Source organism: Cyprinodon variegatus, unplaced genomic scaffold (assembly GCF_000732505.1).
Source record: "Cyprinodon variegatus isolate N-32 unplaced genomic scaffold, C_variegatus-1.0 Scaffold141, whole genome shotgun sequence".
In the NCBI taxonomy this organism is placed as follows: Eukaryota; Metazoa; Chordata; class Actinopteri; order Cyprinodontiformes; family Cyprinodontidae; genus Cyprinodon; species Cyprinodon variegatus.
Window position 1 is genome coordinate 1294061 of NW_015150594.1, and position 17469 is coordinate 1311529.

Consider the following 17469-nt stretch of genomic DNA (forward strand, 5'->3'; position numbering starts at 1 on the left):
TTTGAGAAGACTTGTTAAAAATGAAAAACTAAAACTTAGAGAGCTAAGAGTATTATCTAGAGAGAGAGAGAGAAAAAGCATGTTATTGGCAGCAACAGCACAGATTATGCTTCCTGCAGGGCAGCGTTAGATATAAATGGAAACACTCAGTTAAAGTAAATGGCAGCAGCGATTGGAGATCAAGCTTTTTTTTTCTAGTTCATCAGCAGTATTTCAAATATATTTCCAATCTGGAGGTAAGATACAATTGGTTCCCCGACCACTAGATGGCAGCAAAGACCACAAACTTCATCACGATATAATTGGAGAACATATGTATATATTAGATGTGACAGAGAAAACATCAACAAATAAAATGCTTTTAATATTTATTGGATTTAAATTGTATTAGATTTATTTTTATGGATATTTTATTGCTATAGACCTATTTACTTATGTATTTTTTGCTGTAGTGAGTGTATATATTTAATACATTTATCATAACCCATTTTAATCTTCTGTATCAAGTATATATCTTTGTTCTGTATACTATTTGGTCTGTATTTCCTTTTTAACAGTTTAATTTGATTTAGTTTTGTATGAAGTAGAAGTAGACAAAACTGCATGCAGAAGAAATTGTGAGTGTCAGTATGTCAAATGAATGTCTTATTTGGGGCTGTTGAATTAGAACACATTTTGCAGATAAATTACAGGAAATTCCAGCGATGCAATGTTTTCACGTTTGCCATCATTTTAGATTAAAGTCATCTTTTCTTAATATACGTTTTTTTTCCACAGTTGCCCTGGTATATAGTGCTGAATACCTAAATGAGCTGGCAGCGATGAACTGGAGGTGAGACCTATTCTTTTTTTTTTTTGTGCATGTTGGTATCTGATAATGAATGTATGGATTGTAAAAAAAAAAAAAAAAAAGTTTTTCCATTGAAAAATAAAACTATGTAATGTTTTTTTTTAGGTCTTTTTCTGATTTCCAGTACTTTGATTCAAAGGGTATGTTCATATCACTGGTTTACTCAATACCTCTCCTACTCAATGCAGTCGTAATTGTGGTAAGTGTTTATTTTTACAACAATATTTTTCAACTTTTCACATCAATAAATAGCTCAGAATTTCTCTTGAAAGGATTAAACACCAGACCACGTGTAAGCCTTGCCGTTTTTTCTTTTTTTTTTTCATGCTGACAGATGGTGTGGGTTTACAGGACCTTTTCTACCATGACTGAACTCAAGACACTTCAGCTGAAGAGAAGGGCCCGTCGAGAAAAGAGGGAGAAAAACGACTGATCTCTTTCCCTATGTCCGTACATGGCCTTCGCTGGGAGAATTCAGAATCTCTCCCCAACTAATCCTGATTTTTGGAAAAGGAAAACAGATTCTTTCTTGTGACTTAAAAAGGACTGCCCTTTTTATGATAGACATCTCTCTGTTTTCAGAAAGGAAGATAAAAGTCCACAGACCAAAGGACATTATGGTTTTCTATTTATGTTGTTTGTAAATGTGTTTCAGTGAAAAATAAAGAACGTTTTTCCTCAAAGTTATCAGACAATTTTAATGTTGAAACAAATCAAGGTTGAGTCAATTGGGTCTTCATTACTACAAAGATACTCTGTTAATTAACTTTTTTTTATTTATAGGAAATTCTGAAGTTCTGAAAGAGAACTACACCTTACCACTAGACGGCAGCATGAGCTAAATGACTTTTAGAGTTCAGCTGTCTATAAGGAAACGTTTTTTGATCTTGCACTCCATGTTTCACTTGTTATCTCCTGGAATTTCACAATACGTCTTTCTCAGACCGCACTGCTCTTTTTTCCTGCCCTTTTATCTAAATCTCTCCTTTTTTGTTTTCTCAGATGAACCTGATAGGCCTCGGCATACATAACCCTCATCCATCTGTCAGGATGCATTAAGTGCGGACGTGAAAGATTGGATAGCAGTCACTGGAACTTATCAAAAAGGGCAGGGCAGGAGAGAAATGAGGCTGTCGAAGGTGCTGATGTACATGTTTGCAGCCTGGTCAGGACTCCATCTCTTGTGTAGGAGGCTTAGAAACAAAGAAAGAGAGCATGGATCGCTTCAGGAGACATTGGGCATGTAAGATCTGCACCCTGACCTCACTAGTGTGCAAGAGCAGGTGTTAGGCACGCAAACAGGCTGCCTGTGAGATCACTGACCACACACACACACACATAGACGGTACATTCAGTAACATAAAGCATGCATATTTACTCACAAAGCAGCCCCAGCTTTAAGTTGGACCTGTTCCTCGTTTCACCACAAAACTTGGGATAAATGTATTCATCTGCTGAAAAGAAAAAAAATCCTTTACTGTGATTTTGTGTCAGTCCTGCAGCCAAATTTATCAGTTCATGTATCACTAGTCCATTTTCCTTTTGCTAATGTAACCCAGCATGTTGCACAAGATTCAGTCAGCTGCGATCCCAAGGGTGAAAACACTTGGGATGAAAACCTGGATGAAAGCATAAACACCTGTTCCACGGAGGCCTGCAAATATAACTTTGGACAGTACATTTTAAAGAACAGAACCTGGATGCAGATATGCTGAAAGGTTCAAATGAGGTGATGTCTAGCACTAGAAAATACATCTGCCAGGTAAATCAAGTAAATCCCCAGGTTGCCTAAGATAATACGGGATATTTAGGAGGGAAAGTTGCCTTTTAGAAATCTTACAGCAAAATAATTATTTTTCAACCTAAAGATTTTTAAAGCTGAACAGGGGAAAAAAACAACCTTCCAACCACCTCCAACTAATTTTCATAAGTTTTTATTTATTTATTATTTATAGCCAATGTAAGCCTTGAAACATCTTGAAACGGCAAAGCAAAAAATTTGGCTGTTTTTCAAATATGTTGGCAAGGTGTACTCTAACATGTGGGAACTTCTAACTCAGGTTTTATGTAAAGCAATAATGATAATCTGATCTGATGCCGCAAAGTCAAAGCTTAAACTTTTTTTTTTTTTTTTTTATATTATGTTGTCTACTTAAAGAAACATCACCTTCTGTAATGAAATATTAGGCAAACAGATTGGGGTAAACATGCTGCATTTCATGCATTATTTCCATGTTATTGTTTTGATTTTTTCTCCTGGAGTTTTGGATATGTTTTTACTCTCCTGCTACCTCTTTGTAGACCCCCTGCTTTCACAGTTTTAGTGTTTTGAGGCCGTTTATTCAAAACAGTTAAACTTGTCTTCATTGTTTGCGTAATATTTAGGGATCCTCTCTTTGGACGTTTTGACAAATGTAGTAGTCTGTAGTCTGCTTGGAAGGTGAAGCTCCACCTCAATCCATGTATTTTTTTTTTCTTTTCTTTTAAAAAATGTGCAAAAAAGCATCCTTGGAACCTTCAATCTTCATCTATTTGAAGTGTTATTTGCATAAAGGCCAATTTGGTCTCATGTCAACACAACACCATCTTCCTCCTGTTTGCTGTGTTCTGTACACGGCTTGTAGGAAACTGGATTTGGAAAGTCTCCTTTTATTGTTGTTGTTTTTTTTTTTTTTAAATCAACTGTTTCCTTTTAGCTGCTCTTCTTTAAAGGTCCAGTCTGTAAAGTTCATTACTAATATTAACACTAAAATGCTTCCAACCAAACAACAATCTCTACAGTTTCCCCAGAGTTTCTGTGCAATGAACATCTTTACTGTTTTTCAAATTCATCTTTCCTTCCTGTCTGTTTAGGTGGACAGCTGTTCACTGACAGGTTTACAGATGTCCCATATTCTTCCCATCCTCAGATGATAGATTGAACCCCGCTATAAACATTTCCACAAGTTATCCTGGTGCAATCCCCAGTCTTCATGATACCTTTGCTTTTTAATTATATATTTTTTTTTTTTATAGAGCTCTCAAACAAACCCTAATCTAAAAAAATATAATTAATTAAGATGGACCTGTTTTTTGACAGTGTTTGCAATTTAGAGTTCATTTTTAAGGTTGTGTACACAGCTTGGAATCAAGGTTTTGATAAGTAAATATACTTTTCTATTAACATAAATTTCTCAGCAGATGCAAAAAATCAAGGAAAAATTCTGTATGGAAAGTTATGGGAAATTAAGGAAGGGGTCCTTTCAGTTGGACAAGAGACGTATTAAACTACGTATTCCTGTTTTTACTGTCTTCAGTAGAATGAAGCCCGTCGCACTATAATGTTACCACATTCAAACCTAACTTTTGACATAATCCTTTTAGGGTCATTGCAGACCCATTCTTACTCAAAAAAAGTTTCTGCAAAGACAACGTTTTGTCATTTGATGTAATCTGATCGGATTATATTCTCGACTCTATATTTTACTGGCATGTCCAAATCATCTACAGTAAACGTACAAAATTAAATAAAATTTTCCTTCACTTGTTGATGTTTTATTAAAAAAGATGGACTCGCTATTTCCACATAGTTTCTCACAGTTTCTCATTTGTTCTTAAACACCTCTTTAGATGATCATTTTGACTAATCTGTCAGAGATCTTACAAAAGGAACCGAGCCAAGACTGATGCATGATAAAAGTATGAATATTTTTTCAAATAAGCCTTATATCTTCAACGGCCTCACTGGAAAACTCTGCAAGTTTAAAAATGCAACTGTAACCATTTAACCATTGACATTAGTATGCATTGCAACAGACTGTTTTTGTTGAAGTCTCATGCTTTTTCCATTCAGGCAATCCACCACTCTATAGGCAATCCACCACTCTATAGGCAATCAGTTATTGACCCACCTTAGATTGATTGAACGGAGCATCAGAGATTCTCTGCTTTCTTTTATGCTAATTTTCTGATGCTTTTCTTCATGTGTTCAATATTTATTCCTTGTACCTTTGCACCTCATTACACATAAGTTGTTACGGATTATTTGCTTGTCACTGACATCTGGTGCGCATTTCATGTCAACAGAAATATTGGAAATATATTTACTGAGAAAAAAAAATTGTGTTCAATATGTATTTTACCCACTCCATGTGGAATAAACGATAATAAATTTTGTCACTCAAACCACAAAAAGCTTTTCATATGTAAAAAAACAAAACACAATGCTTGGGAAGCTGGATTATTTGAATAAAAACATTTTTCCCTATGGGATTTAATGTTCAGTTAGACTGAATGTGAACACCTGGAAGCTATCCATGCACCTCACAGATGTTTTTGAGTGAAGTTTGATTTTAAACCCGTAAAGGAAAATCTCTGACATTGATGCATGAGAATACTTTCCCTCAATGATATCTTTGATAGCTTTGCATGTAAGAGAGTATGCAGTGCACATAGGGGAAAAAAAAAAAGATTTTTTTTTAATATCCCTTTGTTCTTTTGATACAGTTTGTGTTGGCTCCCGCTGTGGATGTCTACATCTGTTGCTGTCTAATCAGCTCATATAGATGTTTAGCATGGACTTTGTGTTTGTTTCAGTGTTATGGTCATCAAGACCTGTTCCAACTTCCTTTACACACATCTCAAAACAGTTCAGAATCTAAATTCCTGCACGACTGAAGAGCTTTAATAATATGTAACACAAAAATGGGAGATATTTTCTGTTTATGTAAATGATATGTTTTATAAAATAACCCAGTAGAGGAAGAAGCTGAAAAAAAAGAAAGGGAACAACTCAAAATGTTGTGCAGATACAACCTTACTATGGTAAGCTGTGCAGTATTGGCCGATACCGATACCATACAAATACCGTCTGTCTTAAATTGATTTGTGTGTATATATGAAGAACTGCATACTACTTGGATGTAAAATAATTGCCATCATGGCTTTGTCAAACTGCTGCCTACCTTTGTTAAGCAGAAAAAAGACGAATACAAAGTGAATCCAGTAGAACTTTTTATTGCCTACCTGGAATGGGTGACAATACCGTAGTTGAATAAACTTTTGGCTCTCAAAATGAATCTGTGCCCTATTTGTTGGTACTCGCCGATTACCGATGGCACTATTTTAGTGCTGGATCGGGGCCCCGTCTGATACTGGTATCGGTGCAATACTAATAAAAATACTGATAACCTGTTTTTTTTAATATACCTTAAAACAGACTGAATCCTAGCATTATTAGTGGTAGCTAAAAATACAAACAATAAACTGAGAACATGTGTTCAAATCTTTGACTGGTGGTGTAGTTGGCCTATTAGCCACCAAAACAACAAAAAGCGCCAACCGCCATCACTGAAGCATCCCATGTGGGAATATGGAAGTTTTGTCAGTCAATTTCCATACAGTGATGGTAAAGAAATAATGCAGATTAAACCAAAGCTTAATGTGAGTATTTTAGCAGAAAAAAGCTACTGAACTAATCTCTCACCAGGATTAAATCAAGATTAATGTAAACATAGATGCTTAAGCCAAAATACTGGTGATCAAGCATTCCAATATTGGTAAAGCATTGAGAACAATGACCTTTTTCTGACCTTGTCTCTGACCTCTTTTGTTCTGTTTGTAACTCTAAAGTAATTTAGACCTCCTTATATCTTAGATATATCTCGCTTTATTTTAATATCTTCACAGTGTTTATATATATATGTATGCTTGAATGATTACATACCCTCCCATTATAAAAACTTCACACTCAAATAACAAGAAATTGAAAAAGAAAATAAGAAAAAAAATTAAAGTTAATTATAATTTTTTCATATAAAATATTGATTTTTAATCCCAGACAGATTAAAGTACCTTCCTATTGAGCAGTGAACCAACACAGCAGTCAACAGGTGAAAAAGTCTGACTGAACATTTCATGAATATCACATAAAAAAAAATAAATAAAAAAAAATATATATATATATATATACATATATGATATATATATTCAAAATCAATATGATTTCCATAACACATACTAATGTATAATATGTTAAATGAGGCTCTTTGTCTTTGTAAACTGTTTGTAGTAATAAACAGTGAGAGCAATGCACAGTTAACCCGGAAGGGGTGTCGTATAACAGAAGTGGCTCGCCGCTGGCTGAGTCAGTGTCTGACAAAGCATGCTGTGTAATGGAATAAAAAGATGAGAGACAGAGCGATGATGACTCACACAGAGTGTGCTTGTGAATAAGTCATTCTGATATGCATGCTTATGTACGGTAGAAATATCATAGTTTGCATATTATTCATATATCAGGGTATATTTTTAACGACTGCTCTCTCGATGTTTAACTTGCAGTTGCTACATATCTTTGAGGTTATGCTTTTATTTATGATCAAGGTCTTTTAAAACAATATATATTGACGTTAACAAGATATAAATTCTAGCAGTCGATTCTACTAATGTGTTTTTATGCTTTATCAAATGCAGTCTGTCTCCAGGATTCAGACTAAAAGCCACAGAGGGTTCAAAGTCATGACTCAAAATCAAACTTATGTTGAGTGAGTCATCAGTCAGCCTGTATCAGTTACTACAGTCCACAGGGAGGATGACCACCTTCCTTCGTCACCACTTGAATTTGGAGCCACTGCTGTTACAAACACAGCCGGAGATAAACAATCTGTTTCCAACAACATGGGGCGTTTAAAGTGAAACTGGCTTCGATCAGAAAGACTATGAAACCGCTTATCTTAAAAAAGAAAACCTTTTGGGGGAGATAAGTTATAGTGAGAAAACACAGTTGTGATAATCATGAGTGTAACAGAGACAGAAACTCTTGGAGGTTTCATTTCTATGGTTAGGATAAGATGGATGTTATATGCTAAGATTTAAATCTCTGTCAGATATGATTAAGAGTCAGAAAATGGTCTCATGAAATTTATAAAATTCTATAAAACTTAAATGACACTTAAGAACTCAGGTTGCTGTTATCAAGGAGGTAATGTTTGATTGATGGAGGTAATAATACCTATTTTTAAAGCAATGGGGAATACATTTAAAGGGAGCTATTGATAATATTTACCAAATCATTTTCCAAAAAAGCCACAGATTTTTTTTTTTTTAAAGCTATGTAGGTCATATTTTTTGTTCTAATTGTGGAAAGGCTCTAACAGGCATTTCAGCAAGAGATGCAACCAATAAATGAGCTGAGCATATTGACCAACATTAGATATACTAGATACTGATCTGATAAGTAATTTCCTTCTGGGATTATTAAAGTATTTCTGATTCTGATACTACTGTTGAAATAATTCACCTTATACCTGTCCATGTGAATTAAGGCATCATGCTTAACATAAACATTGTTAAAAAAAAAAAAAGGTAACAAATAAACACAGCTATAAATCATCACTAGCTGCTAAAGACACTGGATAACTGTAACTGTATTGCTGTGTATGAAATAAGTAAAAATGGAAACGACTGCTGTCAATCATCAGCTGATATTCTATCCAAATATCCAGTGGTGGATGAAGTACTCAACAGTAGTACTCGAGTAAAAGTATTGACACTCATAGTCAGATCTTACTCAACTACAAGAAAAAGTTACTCAGTCAAACATCTACTCAAGTTAAAGTATTGAAGTACTGACTTTTTAAAATAGTTACGTATTCAAAATTGCATGCATTTAAAAGTTACATTTCTGTATAATTTTCAGAATCATTTTAAAGAACCTTGTAACTTTCAGAAACCACCTGATGTATTGATGCGTAGAACCACCAGCTACAGCACCAGCTGCAAATAACCACAGCATAAAAATCTGGATTTTTATTTCTTATTCATAAACAAACCAAGAAGAAAACAGGAGTGTATTGATTCTCCTCACACTTTCATTATGGAATAATGAAAATAAACAAAGAAACTGCAGCTCTGATTTGAACTAATCGCACCGAACAACCAGGCCACATGGCAACTACTAACACCTTCATAAAATTATAGACTACAAATAATATCTGCAGTGAGTTTCTCCAATTTGTGAAAAGTCATTCAATCTCTGTCCAAATTCAGTCCTAATTGATGCTACTGTATCTTGCATGTTGAAATTGCATTTCAAGAAAGAAAAACAGCAACAGCAGATTACAGATCTAATCTGAGCCAAAAGTAACAAGTAACTAACAGCTTCCTAGACATGGAGTGGAGAAGAAAGGACAATATTTGACTTTGAAATGTAGTGGAGTGAAAGTTATAATTATTACTCACGTAATGTAAATATGCTCAAAAAGTACTTAAGTTCAGTAATCAGGTACTTACTTATGCTTTGTTACTTTCCACTACTGCAAATATCTAAATGGTGCATTTCTAATTTCAGCATCATCAAAAAACAACTCTCTGGTGTCTCCTCACCAGCTGAGAAGGATGCAAAGGCTAACATTTTGACGAAAAGCCATAAATGATTCACGGTTGGAACCTGTTAACTTTATGTAAACAGCTTAAATAAGGACTTCAATTCTAAGAATTATTGTGGGATGCAGAGTTGTAGATAAATTACCAACTTGCTGTAAAAGATTTGTAATTTAAATTATGTTTAGTTCATCTCATACTTGGTTTCCTGGCCAAAATACCTTCTTTTTTAATGTTAGTAATTTTCCATCTGATAAAGATGAAGCACCATCTGTGCAATGGTGTATTCCAATGATTCTGGCTTCGAGATCTCTTCTTAGAAAAACTTGCGTTATCATTTCTTGCGGCAGTATATTTCTCCAAGCAGATGTGTGTTCTTGGAAGGAAAGCCATTTATTGCCGTTTTTTTAATACTACATTTGCAAAAGCTGATACTGTTTGATTTATTATCTAGGTGAGATCATTGTCATGCATTCTTTCAAGCCTTGTTTAAGCTAAAAGGATTTTAAAAAAATCCCGACCGACTGATGTACTTAGATTTATGTTTTTAGGTAAGGTCATGGCGAAAAATCCTTCTCCCTCGAGATTCATGTAAATTCATTCACTGGGAACAGTGTTTTGTATCCACCAACATTCCCACATTGATTCCTCTCTGTTACAGATATCAGGTAGCGTAGAGAGTATCAGCAATGTTTCAACCATATGGGTGACGATAAGCTCCTTACATCATCAAGACAGTAAATACAGGCTGTAAAACAGTGACGGTTGTGAATATTACAGTAAACCTTTATTTATCATTTGCTTATCCTGCCCTTTCAGTCAGATTAGTCATTGTACAGCGCAAACTAGATCTAAACAAACTCTGAATAAAGGTATTTCATACATTGGTTTTATTGTCTGATACTTAATTTATGTATTTTAGGATTACCAAATTAGTTTCAATTAGCTAAATGCCAATTCAACAATCTTTCTTTAAAATCTACTTACTTTCTTTTAAAAGCATTTTGGAAAGTCATCCTGCCTTTTTAAAAGTATAGTATATGATGTTTTTTTTCTGAGTGGATCACCAAAATAAGTGGTCCTTCTAATTGTCAATCATTCTGGTGATATGTTTATGTAAAGCCATCCTACGTGCTCGTCCCCATTTTCACTTACTGGTGGTGAGTCTGACATAGTAGAAAAATTGCAAATCTTTCGGAAAGTAAGCTTGCATGAGAAATGCAAACAGCAACTTTTAAACAGAGCGTGTACACGGAGAAATGGGCTTGTGCATGCTATCAGACGCGCTTAATAGGCGTTCCCTCTCGGGAGTGGGTACTGGGTTGTGAATGTGTTTGTTTGTTTTTGGTTTTCAAGGCTGCACTATTAAAAAATGAAATTGTCTAGAGAGCTGTTCTTAACTCAATTTCTTTTTGTTTTACCCTTGCGTAAAAAAAAAATGAAAAAATAAATCTGTCTAAGACTGAGTCTAAGTTAACACCTTAATCACTTGTGTGGTATACTGTAATTCAATAGATATAAAGCAATACATCAGAAAGAAATTGGGGACCTCTCTAAATCCAGCTCATTCATTGGTACCATGTAAAGATGGGTGGAAGGCATTGTCTGGATGGGTGGAGGGTAAGTACACCGGGGGGGGGCTTATTTCTTTGGCCTCACCTCGGTTGGCTCCCCCCACCCCCCCCCTCACATTTAGACATTGAGGGTGACACCGCTCCACCCCGCCGGTGGACTGGTGCTGCTCGGTGTTTGGGGTGGATGCCAGGGCGAGTACTGGCTTATTCCTGGCGGCTGCTCCGCGGGGCCTGGGCCCCTGGGTCCGGCCGTGGCTCCCGCTGGGTGTGGTGTGCCCCTAGGGCCTCGGGTCCCTGGGGCCCATGGCTGGATCCACTTCAGGGTGGCTGGCTGCTGGTGGAGCCCGCGGACTCGTCCCCGTGGCTCCCGGGGGCTCTGGCCCCCCCGGCACCCGCCTCAGTGCTCTGGAGGGGGCGCGTCTTCAGCTCTTCACAACCACTATTGAGCATTTTTTCTTTGGATAAACCTTACATGCACAGGTGCATTCTCTCAAATAACTACAGGTGATTCTTTCCAGGTACATAGAGATTCACTTCCATACAGAAAGCCCATATTCTTATCTTCAGCTACCACAGTATACATGTCAGATTATATAGTACTACTTATTCTTCAGCGATTGTACAAAGGTGTTACTTTATTGTATCTCTAATACTATATCCATTGTTTTTGCTGTTCTTTTCACATCTCTTTACAGGTTATGAAGCAGACTGAACATGTTTTATCCTTATCTTTCTTTCATCTTTTTTCCTTTTATTTCTGTTTTTCCTTTCCTCTTCTGCTTACATTGCAGTGTCCATATAATCTGTAATATTCCCTGCATGATTTATAATAAAGCTATTTATATACATAAATCAACCAGACAATTATTCTTATTGCCACATCAACAGACAGGACACTGTAAAAAAAAAAAAAGAAAGATGGGTGGAGGTCCACATTTATCTCTTCAGACACTGATACCAATATACAGAGCATGAATATATCCAGCATCAAACTAGAGTTGAGTGTGCTTTGGCGTGAAGCCATAACAAAGCCCTGATGTCCATGTCAGGAAAAATTTCTGGGCAGAACTTTAAGAAGGTGTGTGCAAATTACGAGGCAAAGTTGACTCAGGTGCACTTGTTCTGTCCGGACGAATGGACCCAGATAATAGTAAATTATTGTGAGAGGCTTGTAAAAGAACCCAAAATGTTTCGATCAAGTCACACAGTTTAAAAATAAATCTTTCAAAATGCTAAGATATTCAAAATCTCGTCAAATTTGATATTTTTATAAATGTTAACCTAGCATTTAGTGAGAAGATATCATTTTGTAATACTAATAGACCCATATATTTTAGCCAATGTAAATATATGGTTTAATACTATATCTCATGCTCTGTAACATCATCCAACCTGCATGTCTAATCCAGGATTATTAAACATCCTTGGAGGTTTAATTGAAAGACAAATGTAGTTTTGAAACCATGAACCCAAAGAAAAAATAAACTTCCTTGGGCCCAACTTATATACTAATTTTGAAAAAAAAAAATGTGATTAGGGAATTTTATCATGTTTTTCTTCATAATAACTATTACATGACCAAGGCATTTATTTAAGTCCTGGTGATGTTTGTGTAATATAGAATTTGATCCCCAAGATAGACCCAGATTGCCTCCTCTGAACTGTTTTTTTTAAAGATAATTTATTTTGTCAAAACACAGACTGAAACAAAAGAGAGTATGAGGATAAGCAGGACTGAACTAAAAAGAAAAAGGAGTTGGTGAGCTGACTGGGATGCAGCACATAGACAAAAACATTTTTGATGTTATATCAAAGAGGTCATGGTATACTCTAATCTCCAAATTTTAGATGTCAAAGAGTGAGGCACTGCATTCACCCCCTAGTTTGTCAGAGAATAAACCGTTGCTTTGTTGTATGTCCTTCTAGAAAGATAAGGCAAAAAGGGTTAAAACTCCAAGCATAATATCATAAATCAAGTGTGGGCTTAAATAAACATCCTTGCATAAACACACAAAAGATATCCAAGGTCATTACCTGTGTATTATTCAAGGTAAAACTGACAATGGTGAACTTTGCTCCAAATCCCACAGCCCTGGAGAATAATATATTGTTGATAAGTATGTGAAGCATTGATGCTAAATGAAATCCCCCCATTAATGTCCATTCACAAAAATGTCTGGCTTTCTGCGCGTGCACTCAAAGGGACGGTGTCTCCATTTTCACTTATGCCAATTTGGTGCTCCTATCTGGATTGCATGAGTCACAGCCGATTACTGTGATGAATTATGAGACTTTGTCAGTAAGAATGAGATGGTAAAGCATTTCCTCTGTGCAGCTGAGAGGAAGGGAATCCATCATTTTGCTGTTCTTTATCTCAAACTTTCCACCAAGCTCTGTCTCAATACATCTGCTGTTCTTTTGCTCTGTTTTAGAGCCCAATTTGTGGTTTGTTTTAGATGCAGTCTCCAAGTTTTTGTCTCAGGGGATCATTCTGGTTGTAAATGTTTTATTTTTCCTTGAATTTCTCTGTAAAAATATTCAAAAAAATAACAAGCTGAAAAGTATTTAGATCCCACCAACACATAATCTAATCTCAGTGCAAGTGTAGGCAATTATAAATCCAAACAGTACACCAATAACTGTAAAAAAAGAGAAGCAAACTTCATCATATCTGTGAAAGAAAATCATCTCAATAGATGTAATATATTATTCCCTCCTCAGTCTCAAATCAGTTTAAAGGATACATAATATAACATTACTACTAAGCTGTATTTGCTTTTTTTTCCCAAAAGGTTCAGATAAGTATTTAACAAAAATATACTAATTGCTCCCCTGACTCTCTTTTTACTAAGTTGTTGAAAGAGGTTTTTTACATTGCATGGATGGATGGATGGTCCTTCCCTCTTGTCTTTTACTGTCTCCTGTCTTAGTTAGGGCTTGTCCCACCTGCTTTTAAGTATGCTGTTGTAAGGGCTCTTTGTGGAACACCTCAATTGGACCCATTGCTTTACTTTATTTTAGACCTACCTCTCCTTCTCCTTGCCTTTTATGCCCAACTACAGACATTTTTGAAGATATTATCATCTTTGATAGATTTCAATTTGGCTTTAGGTTAGCTCAGAGCACATAAAAAGCTATACTACAAGTAGTTTTGCCCCAATACCAGTATCGGGTGGGGCCCCGACCCAGCACTAAAATGGTGGTATCGGCGAGTACCAACAAATAGGGCACCAATACCGTTTTGAGAGCCAAAAGTTTATTCAACTATTGTCACCCACTCCAGGTAGGCAATAAAAGGTTCTACTGGATTCACTTTGTATTCGTCTTTTTCCTGCCTAACAAAGGTAGGCAGCAGCTTGACAAAGCCATGATGGCATTATTTTACATCCAAGTAGTATGCAGTTCTTCATATATACACACACACATCAATTTGAAACAGATGGTATCGGTATCAGCCAATACTGCACAGCCAGGTATCGGGTATTGGGGCCAAAAAAAAAATGGCATCAGCACAACACGAACTACAAGTACATAACACCATTGGTATATCCACTGATGGTAGGTGCTCGTTGTCCTGGTGCTGTTGGACCTCATTACGGCCTTTGACACTTTTGATTATCTCTTCTTTTGACTCAGTTAAACCAGTGTGTTGGAATCTGTAGCTCAGCAAACAAATGCTTTACCTGTTTGACAGACAGAACTCCCACTGTAATGATTGGCAATGTATCATTTCATTTATTTTACCGGGTTTGTAGATAATATGCCAGATCGTGGCACTCATTCTAACTCGACACTTACTGTACTGTTATGCAGATGACCTCCAGATTTACTTTTCTTTTAAACCAAGGGGCAACAACCTTCAACACACACTCATTGATGACATCTCTGCAATCAAACAGAGGTCAGATCAAAGCATCCTGTTTTAATCAAACAAAAGATCAAGCAGATTTTTTTTCAGTTAAAATACCAACACTGTGCTCGGAATTTTGAGTTCAGAGGACAGACATCATGACATTCTAAAAATCTGGGGATGACAAGGAATCTATATCAAACAATATCATATTGCAGTTAAATCAAGCTTTTACAAAATTTTTGTTTTAGCTAGAGTTACATCTTTTTTTTAACAGCCCTGATAATGGGAAGGCTTTATCGCCACAATAATTGACTACCGTAATGCTCTTTATGTTGGCGCTCACAAGTTTTCTTTCAAAATCAAAATGCACCTCTTGACAAGAGTTCATCCCCCCAGTCCAAAGCTGTGAACGGTCTTTAGTCACACTGCATATCTGATTTATTGAGTTGTTGATCGTGTGGTAGATTCCTGAGGTGATCATCACAGCTCTTTATTAATATTCCAAGCATTGGGGTAACTGGGCCTTCTCAGTTTCATCACCGAGACTTTGGATCTATGCTTTATCGTAAGACATTTTTTTTTTTTTTGTTAAGGACAGTTTTTAAAACTATCTATTCGGCATTTGATTCCAAGTTTATAAGTTTGATTTCTTTTCTTAACCTTTATCTCTTTATCTGTTGTATTTTTTTTATTGTAAAGTACTGCCTGGCTGGCTGTTTATAAAGGGCTACATAAATCAATAAATTAATGAATGGCAAACTATATTCACCAAGGGATAAAGCAGGAAGGTCAGGGATAAAGATGTTATACTATTACATAGCTTAGTGACATGGATCATGCAAAACTCAAGTTATTTGTTTAACATATACTAATGAATGGAATCAATTGTTATCCTTTACATTCCTTCACATAGCGATAGTGGTTCCCTGAAGACATGATCTTGAGCAACTTTTAGTTTTAGTGAAAATGATATTGACCAGCTGATGCTGATTTTCACTTATATGCCAACACTACAGCGGTGGTCTCTCTCTAATAAATGCACCGTGGTGTACTTCATAAGCTCTTAAAAACATTTAAATACTGTTTCACCCACTTAACTCAGGCTGTTCCAAGAGGTAGTGTCAATGAATAAATGAAAACATCTGTTGATCTCCAACTCAAAGATCTAAATAATTAGATGGTGCATCTGTCGTCACTTCTAAGGGTTTTGAGATTTAGTTAGTGTTTAAATTTAAATCCTTTTCAGTAATGGTTGGCGATTCTCTTGCTTTTCTGAAGCAAATCAAATTATTTAAAGAACTGGGGCAGTTTAAGTTATTCAGCCCCAATTCAGCCAAGGGTCAAAAAGATTTCTCTAGGTACTTAGACTGGATTTATAGAAAATGCCTTCTAGGAATCTTGCTCCTTTTTTTTTTAAAACTAAGAATAATATTTATTTTATCCACCAAGATTTCAGCAGAATACAACTTTGAGAATTTTCTTGACCTGAGTTGTTGCATTAGAATATAGATACATCTGGGAATAATGAGCCACAGCCATATATATGGCATTTAGAATATGGCCAGCCCAAATCCCTATCTTCACCCCATCTGCTTTCTATAAATCAGATTTATGCACAAAATTCATGAGAGCGGACTTTTATTTTGAAGCCAATCTGGTTTAGGAAGAAGCAGAGTGTTAGATTACAGTCTAGGACTAACATATCGGAAATAATAAAAGAGTACATTTATAAATATCAAAAAAGGTGAAACAGGCAGGCTGATTTTCAGAGCTCAAGTGAAAATAAGAAAGAGGAGGTTAGAAGTGTTAATGTGACACTTGTAGATCCTCAGTGTCTTATAGAGATTAAGATGATGAGTCACTAGTCTATAGATATAAAGATTGGAGACTTTTCTCGACCAGAAAGGAAAAGGCGCTTGTTTCAAATTGTGATATAAAAATTGATTCACTCTGACCTTTAAGTTGCTTCATTATTTTTGTACTGTTTTTTAGCTCACTGTCATCCTTTTCACAGGTGTTGATTGTATAAATGACTGTTCTGTGTGTGTGTGTGTATGTGTGGCCATGTCTTTAATACCTGGTGGGGACAATTTCCTAGGAATATGCTACATTTTGGGGCCTCATAGGTACTTGTGGGGACCAGTTGTTGGAAACTTTCTCTTCTTGGGGTGGGGGTTAGGTTTAGGACTAAGGTGTGAATTGAGTTTAGGTGAGGTTTAAGGATAGGTATGTGTCGGTAATGGTTAGGGTTAGGACAAGGGGGCATGGTTAGGCCATATAAATTAGTGGGAAATGAATGGAAGTCAATGGAAGGTCCCCACAAGGATATTGTGACACAACACGTGTGTGTGTGTGTGTGTGTTGTTGCTGTGTTCTTAACTGCAGCCTGATTGTATTCAGCTGGCGCTCAGAGTCAAAACACCAGATCGTGTCACAGACCTGTTAGGTTCTATTTCCCTACCGACCATCAGAGGGCAGCGCTGAAAGCACTAACTTTTTCCTTCTTTCATGCTCAGTTCAAGTTATAATACCTACAGTCACACCTAGGAACACATAATGACCACTCAAAAGCTAGATATGGTCATGTCATCGGAGGCACTGTTCCTTATTTCTTGTAATATGGTCATGTCATCGGAGGCACTGTTCCTTATTTCTTCTTATGTGTGGTTCTCCTTGTATGGCATTGGCTTTTAAAAGTATGGAGAAGTCAATTTTATTTCAGAGTGGATCATCTAAATGAGTGGTCCTCCTAATTGTCAATCATTCTGGTGATATGTTCATGTAAGGCCGTCCTATGTGCTCGTCCCATTACCTATCTTTTTCTGCACATG

At 36.2% G+C, this 17469-nt stretch overlaps 1 protein-coding gene across 1 annotated transcript in view; it reads left to right on the plus strand.

The window, feature by feature from the left end:
* Positions 1 to 1533, plus strand: part of tmem18 (transmembrane protein 18) — a 3947-nt gene extending 2414 nt beyond the window's left edge. Inside the window, exons 3-5 of the mRNA XM_015376768.1 lie at positions 778 to 832; positions 956 to 1049; positions 1185 to 1533. Of these exons, the coding sequence (XP_015232254.1) occupies positions 778 to 832; positions 956 to 1049; positions 1185 to 1283 (248 nt within the window). The 3' untranslated portion in view covers positions 1284 to 1533. The remainder of the gene's footprint in view (positions 1 to 777; positions 833 to 955; positions 1050 to 1184) is intronic.
* The last annotated feature ends 15936 nt before the right edge of the window (positions 1534 to 17469 follow it).